The sequence below is a fragment of the Athene cunicularia genome (assembly GCF_003259725.1).
Source record: "Athene cunicularia isolate RWA chromosome 2 unlocalized genomic scaffold, athCun1 chr2_part1, whole genome shotgun sequence".
In the NCBI taxonomy this organism is placed as follows: Eukaryota; Metazoa; Chordata; class Aves; order Strigiformes; family Strigidae; genus Athene; species Athene cunicularia.
In genome coordinates, this window is record NW_020799095.1 from 101,322,433 (window position 1) to 101,338,859 (window position 16,427).

The 16,427-nt window shown below is 39.1% G+C and overlaps 1 protein-coding gene across 2 annotated transcripts in view; it reads left to right on the forward strand.

Moving 5' to 3' along the window:
* MYOM1 (myomesin 1) overlaps positions 1–16,427 on the forward strand; it is a 75,836-nt gene that overhangs the window by 57,656 nt on the left and 1,753 nt on the right. The window contains exons 28-38 of one of the 2 annotated variants that reach the window (XM_026842307.1): positions 585–644; positions 872–939; positions 1,507–1,620; positions 2,301–2,388; positions 3,120–3,158; positions 3,250–3,355; positions 5,113–5,276; positions 6,694–6,730; positions 7,038–7,060; positions 8,661–8,716; positions 13,660–13,875. In XM_026842307.1, coding sequence (XP_026698108.1) covers positions 585–644; positions 872–939; positions 1,507–1,620; positions 2,301–2,388; positions 3,120–3,158; positions 3,250–3,355; positions 5,113–5,276; positions 6,694–6,730; positions 7,038–7,060; positions 8,661–8,716; positions 13,660–13,875 — 971 coding nt within the window. Of the gene's footprint in view, positions 1–584; positions 645–871; positions 940–1,506; positions 1,621–2,300; positions 2,389–3,119; positions 3,159–3,249; positions 3,356–5,112; positions 5,277–6,693; positions 6,731–7,037; positions 7,061–8,660; positions 8,717–13,659; positions 14,637–16,427 lie in introns of those variants that run through there. The other variant, XM_026842308.1, reaches the window with a different exon arrangement.

Genomic DNA, 16,427 nt, shown 5'->3' on the forward strand with positions numbered 1-16,427 from the left:
GAGGTTACCTCAGTTGTCATCTTCACTTTCCACTGTTTTCAATACCAATAGATTTTCCAGGGTTTTTTCATGTCACAGTGCTAGCCTGCCTCATATAGGACAGGTCATGTTGTGTGAACTGAAATTTTTAAAGTGCTGGGAGGAAGGGGAATTTTTATAGAATTGTGAAATACTGCAGCCTGTCATGGTTTGCTTTTCTATGGGTGGAATGAAAATTTCCCATATAAAAAGCCCATTTAGCCAGGAACAAGTAGCTGAACCTCTTAGAGCTCGAGCAGCTTGCTGACTCTGCTGCTGCTCGTTTGCCTTCTTATTGAGAGCAGAAAGTAGCTGTATGATTGGGGATTACACTTCATCAGACATGACACATTAAACTCCTGATGGCTGCAAGCAGCTGGGAAAGTTGGGTTAGCCATAATCAGCTTCTGACACTTTGAAATGTTCAGTGAAAACCTGACCCTATGGCAGGATTCTTGTTGACCTCCAAGGGACAGGGTTGCACCTAACCGTTACGGTGACATTCAGTACCGTACGAATGGCACATGATGTTTAACCTTGTATTTCTTGCTGGTTTTAATTCCTAGTATTCAAGAAACTGCAGGATGAAGCAGATTTCCAGAGAAAAGAGTGGCACAGGAAACAAGGTGATAATATGGATATTTATAAGAATCACATATAAGTTAGTCTGTTAAGAGTTTGTTTATATTTTGTTCTGTTTTAAAGTTGCTTACCTTCTGAAGGACAAATAGGAAAAATAAAACCACATTAAAATACAACATTATTCTTGTCAAGAAAAACATATTTGTCTTTGGTTTTATATCATCAATACTGTTGATGTGATCTTTAAAAATATACCTGTAATTTTAAACAGGTCCTCATTTTGTGGATAAACTGGGATGGGAAGTTACTGATGACTGTAACGTGATGTTGAAATGTAAGGTAAGGTGCAAGGAAAACATTGAGTACAGTGTTCAAAGCACTTTGACCTACCACTACTTAGATGGTGAGGGTGGGAAGGGACTGAAGACATGCCCTTTGCTTTTGTACTCCCAGCTGCATATTGGATAGTGGCAAAGCCGTTGAAGGCTAATCCTGCTGGGGTGACTGCTCGTTGCGTGTAACAAAACACCTTGGAAAATAGCTTGAACTTTTTTCTTCAGGTCTGTCAGCCACCCACCCAGGAAAAGGCACCTGAATAGGAATGACAGGTCATTGCAAATCCTGGGACTTTCTCATTTTTGGCCAGTTTGTGTAGCAATCCCCTGGGCAGGATACATTTATTCCCTGGGCTCCCTGAAGCTGTCAACAGTCCTTTTCTCTCTATTTTAATTCCTGATGTTTTCCCTCTTGCATTCCTCTTTTTAAAATGCAGGCCTGCAATGACTCACTATGATCAAGTTGTAAAGCCTTCTTTTGTGAGAGACTTGAACAGGCTAACCTATGTGACACTAAGTTCCCCTGCTCAAATGAAGAGAATAATTACGATGTGGTTTTCATCCATTTTAGGTGGCTAATATTAAGAAGGAAACACACATTGTATGGTACAAAGATGACAGGGAGATAATGGTAGATGAAGAACATGACTTTAAAGATGGCGTGTGTACTCTGCTGATATCAGAGGTGAGTGACTGTCCCTGTTAGCCGTCAGCTGAAGTTAGTGTTATGAATTCAGATGAATGATACGATCTAATCTGATATTTCAGCAGAACAATCAAAAAAGGAAGTGGGTTTTAAAAATGGAAAAACTCACGAGGCGTCTGTGCTTTAGTTAAGCAAATGTCTATCTATAACTGCTCGTTCAGATTTTCAGGAAATGATGGCAGAAGAGATAAGCTTGTCACTTCCTTTACATGTCAGTTTAACAGCAGAATGAGACCACATTTACATCTCGAATGACATTTGGAAATTGCTTGTCACTCAGGCTTTCCGAGGGCCACCCTCTCAGAGTCACCAAAGAGGTCTGGTCCATACCCAGCCTTCTTGCAGACTCAGGAGGTGACCTGCATTCACCACTTCATCTCTTTGCTCTTCATTCTTTGGCTGAGGAAGGGAGGAAGTGTCAGGGACCCCTGGAGCTGGGGGGCTCCCCATGGCTGCAGGCCAGGACTCCCCAGCTAAGGCCTATCCCACCACCCCAACCAGGAGCAGGGCAGTCAGGGGGCATCTGGGCAGCCCCGGCCCCAGACATCAGGCACCTCCCTGGGGATGGGGACAGAACATCAGCTCGGTTCAGGAGTAAAATCTAGATTTTACTACAGTAACTGTTCTAAAAACTGGTTTTACTGTTACAATTGTTGCAGTTTTCTAAGAAAGATGCTGGCACTTATGAAGTCATTCTGAAGGACGACAGAGGAAAGGACTCCAGTGAGCTAAAGCTTAAGGACACAGGTCAGAGCCGTCTTCTGCATGCTGTCAGCCACACCAGCTGTAACAGCCTGACTGCTTGCCTGAAAGTGGGTTCAGGGTAATGCAGGCAATGGCATGTGTCATCTTCCTGTGGCCGTGTTCCTACTGTATACAAGATCATCTCATAGAAAAACAGATTTTTCAGTTCAAATAATGTTTAAATACAGTTTATTGCATCCAGATTCTGTATAATTTTGGGACAATATGATAACTAACGCTAAGCAAAATGGTAACAGGTTTCCTCAGGTGGCCATCAGTAGTGGAAGCCTACAGGTATAGAAAGAAATTATAGAACTAGATAATTTTAAAAGATTTCACATTTTTATTGAGTTTTGCCTTTCATTTAGCTAGGGGCCTTTCCATTCATTGTGGTTACTCTATTTTTAAAATTTCACATATGTTTCCAAGCAAGTGGAGAAAAGCCCCATCCATTACAATGTATATAGATGGGTTAGCATTCCTACTGAATAATGTCATTTACAAAAAAAAAAAGAGTTCAGCTGCAGCAGGCTGCAGTTAAATAAAATCTGGAAATCATAGAATAACAGGCTATATTTCTGCATTACTTAGATTTCTAATGTGCTTTATAAGGTAGGTCCAATTTCTTTTTCAAACATACTGGGGAGAACATTTCAGAGCCAGTACTTGTCCTATTATTGACTCTGCTTGAGCTGCAGACACAAAGTCTTAGTCTCTGGATTTTATTTCCACAGCTTTTGCAGATCTGATGAATGAAGTATGCAGAAGGATTGGTAAGCACTTAATTATTTTTTCGAATGTGTCTCACTGTGACGCTCAATGAATGGCTGCATGGCTGCATAAAACCATGTGCTCTTCTTTCAGCTTTATCTGCGACAGACCTGAAAATTCGGAGTACAGCTGAGGGTATCAGACTGTATTCCTATGTTACTTATTACGTGGAAGATCTGAGAGTAGGCTGGGTGCACAAGTAAGTATGCAAAATCTTTGCAGAAGTCAGTGCAATTTTGTTTTTATAGACTCAGGGAGAAGCTGGATATATGAGAGAGACAAGGCCCAAGTCTCCTCTCATCTCTCATGAGGCCTTCTCTCATATGAGTGAGTTTCAGTGAATTACACTGACATGAAACCAGTACTAGACGGGTGTTGGTGGTGCAGGGCCCTTCTGTCATTTTCCTCATGAGACAGGCAGTCCCATGTCAGGGGATGCTGTCAGGGCCATGCTGCTTCAGTGCTTCCCACCTCCTGGATGGGGAATGCACCTTTCCCTGAATCGGTTTTAAGGAATGATGCAAATATAACCTGAGAGACCGACAAGCTTTAAAGAGGCCAGCACCACACGTTCAGAGATACCTAGCCTGGAGGTCTGTTTTTCTAGAAGCTGCAGTTCACAGGAACTGGGACAAGCGGGCACGTCCTCTTAACACGTGGGTTCATGCTTAGGAGTCAAAGCAAGTTCCAGCATGTGCCTGAGGCAGTAAAACCCAGACAGCCCCTCCTGTGAGCTCTACAAACCTAACCAAGGCAGACAGAAGAACTGAGATTTTTAAAAGGAATTTGAATGCCCAGTCCCCCATAAAATTAATGGGAGTTGCATACCCAAATGCACGAGACAGCTTTGAATACTCAGCCAGCACAAACAGCATGCGCTGGAAAGCCCAGAGAAGTAAACAACTTAGATATCTTCAAATCTATTATTACTGTTCTTGCAGTTTTACTTCCCGTGGACATGGTAGTATTTAGTCTTTAGGATGGAATTTGAGTTACTGATCTCTCAATAAAATTTATGTAAATGAGGAACAGAATACCCAGGATGTGCTGTGTCAATCTGGCTATAATTATTGACACTGATGCTAACCAGCAACCCCACCAGAGAAATGAAAGCAGTTTGAGGTTTTCCTGTTTCTTGGCACCCATTTTGACCTGGTATCACTAGAAGCCCTAAATATTTCAAAACTGGAAGTGAATATGAAGTATTTTGTTTTTTTTCCCTCTCTTAAATCTCCCTCCCACCCTTACCCCCCACCCCCCCATTTTTCTATTTAATTTTTATAAACTAGTTTCATCTTGAAGCACATAAAATTAATCTAGAAAAAATGTTCTTTGTCCATCCAGTATATTCAAAGTAATCAGTCTAAAGATAAAAAGGAGTAGCTTATTTGACAAATATATTTTGCCTCATTCAGGGCAATGAACTGCTCAGCTAGGAAGCTGAGAAGATGTACTTATGTCAAATTATGTTTAACTGTAAATGCCGAAGCATAGCAGAGCATCAGAAAACATTCTGACTGGGCAAACACCATTTGTGACAGAAGTGTGGTTTTTTGCAGGTACAGCCCTGTATAGTTTTGTTTTGCCCAAGCAGAAATAAACCTATGCTAAAAAAAGAACATGAACATTTGAGGATGCATTCATTACCCTTCAGAGATCTGGCTTTTAAATTTGTATAAACCTTGTACGGCTCAGGTTGTAGACTAAGATACATAACTTTTCTGCAAGCTTTGAGGAGAGCTGGTCCTTGAACAGGGAAAGACTGTCATACCAGTTCTGCCCAGCTGGTCCACAGCATTAGCAAGAATTTGATTTTGAAAGGTTTAAAATATGGTGGCATACCATAACACCTTGGAAATCATTTAGTAACTGCAGATGTACTCAGTGACTCAACAGGAGCAAATCCCATTTATACTCCAGTAAAACAAAAGGGTAATGTTGTTTTGTGTTTTTCAGCGATACCCAGATTAGATTTACAGACCGAGTGAAGACTGGTGTCACTGGGGAGCAGATCTGGTTGCAGATCAATGAGCCGACACCACAGGACAAAGGCAAATACACAATGGAACTCTTTGATGGTAAAACAGGACACAAAAAGACAGTGGATCTTTCAGGACAAGGTAGGCCATTCCCTCTGCTAACATCCTCTGTACTGGCATTACACTGTGGCAGGGTAGGAGTGTCTACAGCAGGATCTTGCTACAGACCTGCTACCCTTTGGGTTGTAGGCTCTATGTGTGTACCCAGCAGCCTGGCAGTGTTTGTGGGGACAGTGCAATTTGTTTTTCCCAGCCTGTGCTCTTGGGTCATAAATTATGAGCAGCTTTTTCCTATTCCAAATACCCACTTACAGTTTGCCTACTGAGATGTCAGCCCAGTTTCTGAGCTATCTCACAGACCCCTTTGTGTTGTTGGCATTGATTGGCAGTTTTAAATACAAGTTGTAGCACTGAATGCCTTTGGTATCTCTCCCTTCCAAGTAATATTTGGCAGAGGAAGTGAGGGACAAGTTTGTTCTGTTACTTTCCTACTGTATTTCTTTGAATATAATGGGGCTCCTTATTCTTCAGAGATGTCAAGACCTTTCATCAGCATGATGATGGACTGTTAGGGGAACAGCTAAAATTATTTGAATTGACTGTTGGAAGCTTTTACACTGAGAGACCTGTCAGATCCTAGAGAACAGATTAACTCCTTCCAAACTGCTGAGTTTACATCCCCAGCCGTTCCCACCCCTAAAGCTTCACTTTGGGTCTGCAAACTCTGTGTAAGGGCAGTAACCCCATAATCATCTCCATGTTGCTCCTTCTGTACTCTATCTCCACTTTCTGAGAAAAGAGATTTCTCCTTCCCTTTGAAAGCAGGAGAGATTGACATCCCACATGATAGTAGCTTAGCCTGAATTTACAAAGGAGACAACAGTTTGCTGTTTGGTTTGTTTGTGGCCATCAGTGTGATGCTTCAGAGCAGATGTGAAAAGCATTTGTAAAAAACAGATCTCTTGTATTCCGTAGGCAAGTGGTCTCCAAAGTGAGGCATGTGCAAGATGATCTGCTGGGGTGTGGGAAGAAAATATGAGAACTTCAGTAGTACACCTACATAATTTATAAATAAGTACACATATATTTGGTGTGCATGCTCAAAAAATTTTCAGATAGGGGTGTATAATCAAAAAAGTTTGGGAGACCACTGCTGTAAACTGTCATTTAGGTGGTGTATTGTGGGTTTCTTCCTCTGGTTTGTAAAATGATTTCAGCGTATTGCTCTACTGCTATCTCTTTGTTTTAAAGCCTGACTTTTAGAAGAAAAAAAGTGTGTATATGAATTCATATGTATATATAATAGCTGCCATATACAAGATGGCCTTTATTAGTTGAACCATTCAGAATTTTAGGGCTTATACAATATACATGCATCCATCCATTAATATTTCTTTAATGATACCTACATTTAAAATGTATTTCTACATTTTAAAGTTAAACTTGTGATGATTTATCTCTGAACCTACCTTTAAAATCAATTTTTCTCTTTACAAAGCATTTGATGAAGCCTTTGCTGAGTTCCAGAGATTAAAGTAAGTATTATGACATCTAAATACAGTAGTGGCAGCCATAAAATAATAATAGTATTTGTTTATGTTGTGCTGGAGCTAACTATATCTATGAAACAAATCCTAGTCCTACAGAAGACTGTAGGAGTTTTGCATGTGACTTCTTCAGTGTAACTCTTGTATAACTGTTAAGTAACAAAGAAAAATTTTTGCCAGACGATGAAATATTCCTTAATGGATTAAAGGCAGTTAAAAAGATAAGCTATTTTTCAATCACTCTAAGTAAACCTTAACTGAAATTGGACTTTCTTTTTGTTTCTTTCAACTCCAGGCAAGCTGCGATTGCAGAGAAAAGTAAGTGGGACTTCTTTGACGATGGTTGCAATACACTGTTTATGAAGGGTTTCTTCACCTCTGGGAAGGTTGTGTGTTGGGAAAGAGAGGGCATGTATACATGAGTATGTGGATGTGCTCATCCTAAAATGAGTATGTCTTTACACCAAGAAGAAGCAAGGAGAGTGACCTTCTGGTGATTTAACATCGGTGCACATTGCAGCTAATCACATTATAGTTATGGGTTACGATGACTTTTCCCATCTAAGCTCCTGTTCTCATTAGCAGTTAACCTTCTCTAAAAATTAGCTTTACTGCTGAGATCTCTCATGCATGTTCTGTATACAAAAGTCACTTTGTTTTCAAAGATTGAGGAAATCACTTGGCTAGTTTTGAACTAGATAAAATGTCAAATGACTCTGCATTACATACAGAAATGGGTAAGAAAGCAACAGTAGCTTTTGCATTGCTTAAAGACAGATCCCTGAATCTCCTCCTAATTTTACCTGGGTGTCAATCCCAACATTGCAACTAAAACAAAAGTATGTTAGTTACTTAAGGAATAAACCGTTATAAGTCAACTTGAATTATTAATATTCTCCCTATTTACAGAATGATGCATGGAAATAATGTAACACATCAAAAAGTTCTCCCACTGCAGATGACTTTCAGACTTGTATAAAAATTAGGGCAGAAATGGCATTTGAAAAGTTATCGGAGAAAACTGTAGAGAGATCTGACCTAACTCCTCCTGGACATATACTCCAAACAGAGAAAGGCTTGGATATATGCAGTGATCCCTACACAACCCAGCTGAGACAGCATGAAGGGATCAGTAATAGCCCAGCCCTGGGCACTTCATTTCTAACCCTGGACCATTCATGGCATGTTAACTGACATAATATAGTGCTGTTCCTCCTCTCATAAGGCTGTTATCTCTGTGCTCCAGAATACATCTTTTACAGAATACATTAGAGGGGAACATTCTGTATAGTCATTTCCTTCCTCTGCCAGGCTCCACTAAGATGTATAACAAACAAAATCCATATTCCAGAATAAGTGCACCAAAGCCTGCATGTGATCAGTTTATTTGTATTTGTAGAAGCTTCCTATGGGACTCTGAGCTTAAAACTAGACCAGATATAGATCTCATTTACATCCAGATACATACAAAGTGGTGGAATTTCACTGAAGCCTCTCTTTGTAATTAGATTAAAACCTAATCTCCACCACTTCATTAGATGTCATTAATTTCCTTTTGGAAACATGACATTTGTAGTTTACGACGCTAAAAATTTAGAGCATCAGACCTCAAAAATTCAGAATTTTTTTGTGCACTCAGAAGTAACACTGAATTGATGGCAAAATCTGCAGGACACAGCACATGTACTTTAATTCCCCTCTGTAAATGATTGACACCAGCTATTAACACATCTTTTTCTGTGAATTCAACGTTTTGAAAAATCCAAATGGTGTGCTAAGAATGCCGAATAGTTCTCTGCTAGCGCAGATATCAGAAACAAGTTGCACATAAATAAGATAAAAGAACTAGAGGGGAAACAGAATCTGGGACACATTTGATTTTGAGACACTAAAGAAAATTACGCTTATTTATTTCCAGATCGTGCACGGGTACTTGGAGGTTTGCCCGATGTTGTCACCATCCAGGAGGGCAAGGTACAGTAAATTAACTGAAGCTTTACACAACAGCCCAACAGCTTGAATGCCTTTCAATGATGGGAAAATATTCACCTTTTTTTTTTTTTTAAAGATGCCATCTTTAAAATCTGGTACATTATTTATTCATCCCCTGCCTTCTGAACATAATTCAACGGTCTTGCACAGATGGGTTTATGTATTCAGGGCAGTGTCTTTTCTTAAGCATTAGATAAAAGTGAGATGACAATGTGAGTTGAGACTAAAACTCCTTATATAACCATCTTTTTAAAAATTCATGCACAGGTTTCACAGATAGATTTTTTTTTTTTTTTTGTAACAGGGTATCAAGGAAGTTTAATTCCTTTTTTTTTGCAAGATAGCTAGTCATTCTATGTCTTTTGCAGTTAACTTCCTTGCAATGTGGTAAGATAGTCACACCTGTCAAGGATGGCTTTTAAATGGTGTAAAAGTAGTAAACGATAACAACTCAATTCTCGTCCAGACAAAAGGAGAAAGTTTTCTCTATTTCATCAGGGTAAATGAGAAGGAAGTCAAAATAAATCACTGGTGTTACGATAGATTATATTAGCAGAGTTTAGCTGAAAGTTTATTGTAGGGCACTACCAGAGGAACAGGGCTACATTGATGCTTGGGCACAGAACAGATGACCCAGAAAGTCAGTTCTCAATCTCACAACCTTGTCCCAGCACCTTGCTTCTGCAAGTTGCTGCTTAGTAGTAGTAAGACCAAGAAGGGCTTGCTCTTCTTCACTTCCCCCTGGTCAGCTGCTAGCCACTTCCTATTTACAGCGTGTGAGAACACTGAAATAGGGCACGTGAATGTAATTGGAAACTTGTAACGAGACAACTACAGTAAGGCAGCTTCCTGATATTTCTGGCTTTATCTAGCAGTAGGTCATCTGGGTTAAAAATATTTGATTATAAACTGAGCAGAAGTGTTAAGAATCTAAGATCTTTGTCTGAATCGCTTAACAATGTAAGATACAGCACAGCTGACCGACAGATTGCAGCAGTTCTGGGAAAATTAAGTATGTTGGCATTACAAAATGAAATAACATTTGATTAAACCTTTTGTTAAAGGATTTGGCAGTTTGGGAAATGCTGTAGAAGAAACACTCGTGAGCATTGTAACTGTAGGTGGAAGACACAAAGAAACAATGAATTTGCAGATTCTCAGCTAATAGTGCCTGTGCTTGGAGACAAGATTCTCATCCTGCTTTGGCAGGGGATAAATTTGGGTGGTTATTACCAGTTTTAAGCTTTCTTAAGAGTTCACATGAAGTTGAGTATTGAGCTCACTAAAGCAAAATTTTTAGTGGTTATAAAAAGGGAGTTTGTAGCAAATGAGTTGCAAAATCTTACCCAGACACACATTGTCCTTGACAGCAAGGACATTTGCAATGTTTGAATAAGTGACTGAAAACCTCCCAGAACTCGAGACAAATATCCTTGACCTTATGTGTCTGGATTCAGCTGATGATCGTTTTGAGACAGGGAGTAGGACAGAAAGTGATCAGGGAGAACAGTGCTTGTTTGGGTGGTGGTGTCTATTGTTTGCATATACACTGCAGAGAGGGGAAAGCAATTCTCTGTTGTGTAATTCATGCAAATTGCACAATCACCAAGGATTTTAAAAAACAGTAAATGAGGTAGCAGAAGACTGGCAATTGCAAACTTTGATTCTGAATACCAGCGCAGCCATAATTACAGAGTTATATGAACAGATTGGTGTCCCTAGATTGAACTTCCAAGCATATGCATATCTCAAACCTAAACTTAACACCGTGACTGTGATGCTTTTTATTAGCTTTTTACATGTGAGCTGAAGGATATGTGTGAGAACGAATGAACCAGTGTTCACCCAGTGTTAATCAAACAGCATTCCAGATGGCCTAAGAGGCTTCCACTGATAGACATAAATGCTCTTCAGCAGTGTGATATAATTGGAAAAGGCTAAGTGTCAGTTCATATTAGGGAGGAATTTGACCTGACAGAGAATACAGGCATAAGTTTTGTGTACAACTGGCCAAATTAACTAACCTAAGTGGCTGTTTTAGTGAAGGTCTGTAAGTGAGTAAGGGGGTTTTATTTCTACGAGGGGCTTAGGATTCTGACAGACAGCAATATGTTACATCCTTCTGCCCACCAACTCCCCATTCTACCCTTCTGCCGGGGGTAGGTGCTCTCACAGATAGGCTGGAAGAAGGGAGCAGGTTTCCCTGATTGAGCTGCTTCAATTCACTTACTGGCATCTTAGCCCAAACCACCCATGAATGTGAATTTGTGCTAATATGCAAGAGGAATGGCAATACTTGAAATACAATGACACATTTCCCTCTACCACCTGCACTACCCTACTCACAATAATCTGCAGTGAAAGGCAGGAAAGGTAGTGGGGAGCACAAAGGATCTGGACTTGCAGCTGCTGGTTTCTCCAAATGCATATGCCTCAATGCCCCAAATCCAGACTTGTTATGGGAACTTCTGTGTGGAACCCTGAAATACTGAGATCCAGCTCAAAGAGATGGGGTCTACTCATCCAGTGTTCTTGAAATAGATCAGATTTCCTGATAGATTTCACTCACTAACCACAACATCTAGACAGGTTTCCAGTTCTTGCCCCCGCCTCCCACTGCCCCAGATAATCATCAGAGCCAGACAACTTCTGGAAAAGGGGAAAGGTGCCATTTGCCCCCAGGAGTACAGGACACACTTTTTTTTTTAACCAGGATAAGGTTTAATACAACATTATAATCAGGGGTTTCAGTGAGTAATAGACATACATGAGCAAAGACGTTCTCCTGCCCAAAGAACAGAAAATCTGAAACAGACAGATTCAGTTAGAGTGGGGAATCAATTCCCCTTGGCTAAAGCTCCATAATTGTGGAATTACCTTCCAGAAAACCAAAGACCTCACCATCTACATAGTGAATAAGATACATCTCTGCACATTATTAGCTGGAAAATAAATAATAAGACCTGGGAACATCAAGAGAACCACCGATGTCAAACAGGAGCTAGTGATGCAAGGTTAAGAAAAATGAGCTATTTTAAGGAAAGATTTAGAAGAAGAAAAGAGTTATCACTGTGGCTTGAATCTCTTTGAATTAAGGAGTACTGATACCACTTCAGACACCCGAGGTTTGAATGATGCTACTAATAGAGCTGTCTGGACATGGACATCAGACCATTAGCATCTTGGAGCAGCAACTGGGGCCACTCGGTTGTGACCTCTTGCTTGTTAGAGAATCAAAAGACAATAAAGAAATACCAAGCACCTGAAGGGGCCCATATGCTGTGCCTGACCAAGGCTGAGGGCATGTCTGTATTAAGAGTGATAAGGAAGAGAGGGAAATGTAAGACCTCTTGTTCTCCCCTTGTTTTTCAAAAAGATGGACTGATATGGCAATCAAAACTATATTCACACCAGTGGGCTATGAGAGAAGGCAGTCAATAGCCCCACACAGTCACCAGCTGTAGGTGCTGCAGGAAATCAGATAGAGGCCAGTTCCACCACACTGTAACCACCTCTCACTTGGAATCTGCCTTTCATTCGGTACCAAGAATTATGTGTTGTTCTTCCACCTCCCTTTTGTTTTCATTTTGGTCCTTAGGGGCATGTGGGATTTATTTTTTATTTTGTTCTCAGAGGTACAAAAATTTTTCATTTTTATAGAGGTATCCATTTTTTTCTATCTGCTCATTTCCACAGCCTTTCTGGGTGTCTCTCTGTCCCATCTTCCACCATAACACTACCAGATAAGAAGCAGAGAGGTAAAGGGAAGGAGGCTTGTTAAATAGATTTCCCACAGTAGATTTTAACCATGATAGCCTATAGGGTCAACAATATGACTGTTCTTCAGTTGTCTCTTTTTTGGATGTATTTTTATCAAAAAAAGGAAGAGAAACTTGATTCCAGTCAAGTGGAAGCTTGTCCATTCCTTATGTATCACTTAGTCCATTCTTAATGAACCACCAAAAACCATTTTCTCTGCAGTAAAAATTCTTCAATTTCCAAGTGAGAAAAAATTAGATTTTGTTTTGAATAAGAATATAAATTTAGAACAACTTACTATTTAATACTTAGATATAAATGGATTCCTTCCTTAATAAAGGTCCAGAGAAAGGCCTATGTACCACTGAAGTTTCATGTGAACATTTTTCACATCTGACTCGCAATGTGATATACACTTTTGCAATCTCTTTTGAGGAGATTCCCATGGCACTGACCAGAGGAGGGGATCATTTATATGTATCACTAGCTCCCAAACATGAATTTCACTCCAACAACTGACTCTCTGACAATGAAGATACTTCCTTCAGTCTGATGGGACTGAATACAGCCCTTAGAACCATTACTAACATCAAAGGGAAATACGTACATGAACACCAAAGAACGGGTACAGACTGTATTGATTTCACTTAAAAATAGTTTTACAAGAGTGCGTAAAACAATTCAGGTCTGCTGGAAGAGCTGTCAGGGCATAGTTTAAAAAGATTCTAAACAAAATATTCCAGCCACGCCTTGTTCTTAGTTGTTTAAAAAGGCAGGCACACTGCCTACTTCTGGGGTAAATATATAGCGAGATTAACATGAACAAATCCATCTGATTGTTCCTTAAATTCTCATTTCAGGTCTAACACTCAAATGCAGATAATATTTTATATTAAACAGTATGCATGGAGAAAGCTCTATTAATGATTGAGAGTAGAAAAGAAGGTCCCTAAAATATTGAAAGGTTTTAATGGAGTTTTTGAAGTAACTGAGTTCCTTCTTTCCCTTTATGATACAGAAGACTGACAAAATGTATTGATTCCTGATGATGATATGCATCCATTTACTAAAAGTAGAAAGCTAAATGGGGAGTTTGGAGAATCAGGCATCAAAAACCACAGGAAATGTTTACTGACTCTTATAATCCTTTTATACTTTTTCTATAGGCACTTAATCTTTCTTGTACTGTCTGGGGAGATCCTACCCCAGAGGTCTCATGGCTGAAGAACGAAAAAGCGTTTGTGTCAGATGCTAATTGCACCCTGAAATTTGAATCTGGAAAAAAAGTCAGCTTTACCATTTCTGCTGTGTCCACACTCGACTCTGGGAAGTACAGCATTGTGGTGAAGAACCAGTATGGCACAGAGACCAGTGACGTAACTGTAAGTGTGTTCATACCTGAGGAAGAGAGACAATCTGAGCAAGAGAAAGAGAAAGAAGATAAGAAATCAAAAGCCTGAATTTAAGACTAGAAAACAGAAGTATGGGGCAGATTTTTGGTTGATAGGCTGACATAATCTGTGTGTGTAAATGGCTTTCTGCTTTAGCAGGCAGCCTTGGATTTTTCCATTCACTTCACTTTTGCTTCTAATACACTTAATTGTGCCAGGGAAAACAGGACCTTTTCCAAATATTATCTTACTGCTAACTTCACAGAACCTAGCTGTGGCATCTTCAGCCAGGCCAAATGCATGCTGCCTGTAAACACAGGTCTGCCATTTGACTTTCGGAGCATTTGACTCTACAACGAAAATGAAAAGGGTGAAGAATCATTTCAGTGGAGGCAACTGATGAGGTAGATGGAAAGATAAAAAATGATCGAGGCATTTTTGAGCAGCAGTTTAGATTTGTTCCAACTTTGGTAAGGTAGAATAGATGGAATGTGTTAGAGAATTAAATAATGGAGGAATTAGTGATGGGTTTTGTCTACATTAAGGCCTCTTTGTATTGTTGTGTTAATTTAAAGAGGCCTTAAGATGGGTGTTGTTTACATCCATAAATATTGTTTAATCTGCCCAATTGGGGTAAAAGTACTGTAACATAAATGAAAATTAGGCTTAGGAGGCCAGAATACTAATGTGTGTGTGTGTGTCTGCAAAAATGTATGAACTCTCCTCTATGTTCACAAATAAACTGAATTCACTTCTTTGCTTCCACACATGCTTGTTTCACCGTGTCTTGTTTTACTAGCCATGGTTTGGTAGTTGTGCACAGTATCTTAGTCTTAATGCTTTCACCACTTCTGTTACCTCTAGCTTCCCTTTAGATCCCAGTTAATCTTCACTTTACTGTTCACGACAAAACCCCCAATGGCATCTCTTCGCACCTTTTGGTCCAGACCTTCACTACTTCATCTCTCAACTCAACAAGGTATTTTGGCAAATTCAGATACAGGAATAGTCTCACACAATTCAATGGACATGCTCATGAATTTTGATTTAAGGCTAGGTAAGTATATTATTAGACTGAGTTCTCAATTAATTTCATCCAAACGTAACACTGGATATCAAAAATGGCATATTTTGTTGAGATCTTTTAAAGTTACAAAAAAGAATTTTCACTGGAACATTGAAAAAAAAAAAAAAAAAGGTGGGTTTTTTAAAGATAAAAATGTTTCAGAAAAGACCCATTTGTTCAGATATTTGAACACACTTATACAGATTAAAAACTCCATGTCAGCTATTTTACAGTGCCACTAATTATTATTAGCTGAGAAAGAACAACAGAATGTAGATATATGTCCATCCTGATGGGCATATCTATGATATATACCCGATTGCTAATTATTTTTATTACGAGTCTCACAGCAGCACAATTCTTCACATCAAAATCTAAAGAACTAACATATTTTCAGTATAAGCATGATCTGTGTGCACATTTCACATATCTTGTCATTTTTAGCTACTGTGACTGCAGAGATAGTGCTGTTTCCCAGGCACTCATTTTGCTGCAGCACTGGCATTTCTGTGAGGATGCCACTAGTAACTGCTGTACAGTTAATCTCACTTAAACCCTTGCCATCTGAGGTTTACTGTCACCTAACGTTAAAGGCGAAGTGGAAGCATGAGGGAATTCTTAATGGCTCAGGTAACAATAGATTCAGTTATCAATGGTGAAAGTGGTGGGTTTTACAAATTTTTAATACTTTAAAAAATCAGTTTCTATAAAGGGCTAATGAATATGATGTTAACAATTTTTTTAAAAATTCCAGATTTAGATCAGATTTATGATCTACCAAAATATGTTAGCATGCGCTTAAATTTATGCATGAATAGTACCACTGGTTTCAAGGAACATGTTGTTTATCTGGTATAAATCTTTTTTCTTCCAGAATAGATTTCACATCATGGGGATTTTAACATGAAATTATGTAAAACGATTATGTTTTCAGCATTTCACATAAACAGTGTATGTGTTCACACAGCCTTATCTCCTAAGAGTTAAAATTCAAGTATCAAACTTGATGACATTATTGCAATTTTAAGGTTTAACTGAGTAATTATGTACATTAATGAGTCGATGTGTTATAAAAAAATTTCAGACTATATAGTCACAACAGCTGCATATCAAAGTAAAACAGTTTAATTTTAAAATTTAAAAATATCATGAGAATATCTGTAATCTGAGATACAGCAAGCTTTCTGAGATCAACGATCTAATGTTAAATTATTTTTAATTTTGCTTAGTATGACACAAAGCCATTCAGTGTTGATAAGCACGTCACTCCATCTTGGTCCCAAGACACAGACCTTAAAAACAAATGTCTCATTTCATCCATCCTCCAGAGTGCAAACAAGAATATGACTTGCTCTTTGCAATACCTCATAAATAATATTTCTTACTTAGCATTAGCATATTTTTAATGATTATTGAATTTTGGCAGCAATTATTTCTACTACTTTATTTACAAAAATCTGTCCTCCTGCCTTACTCC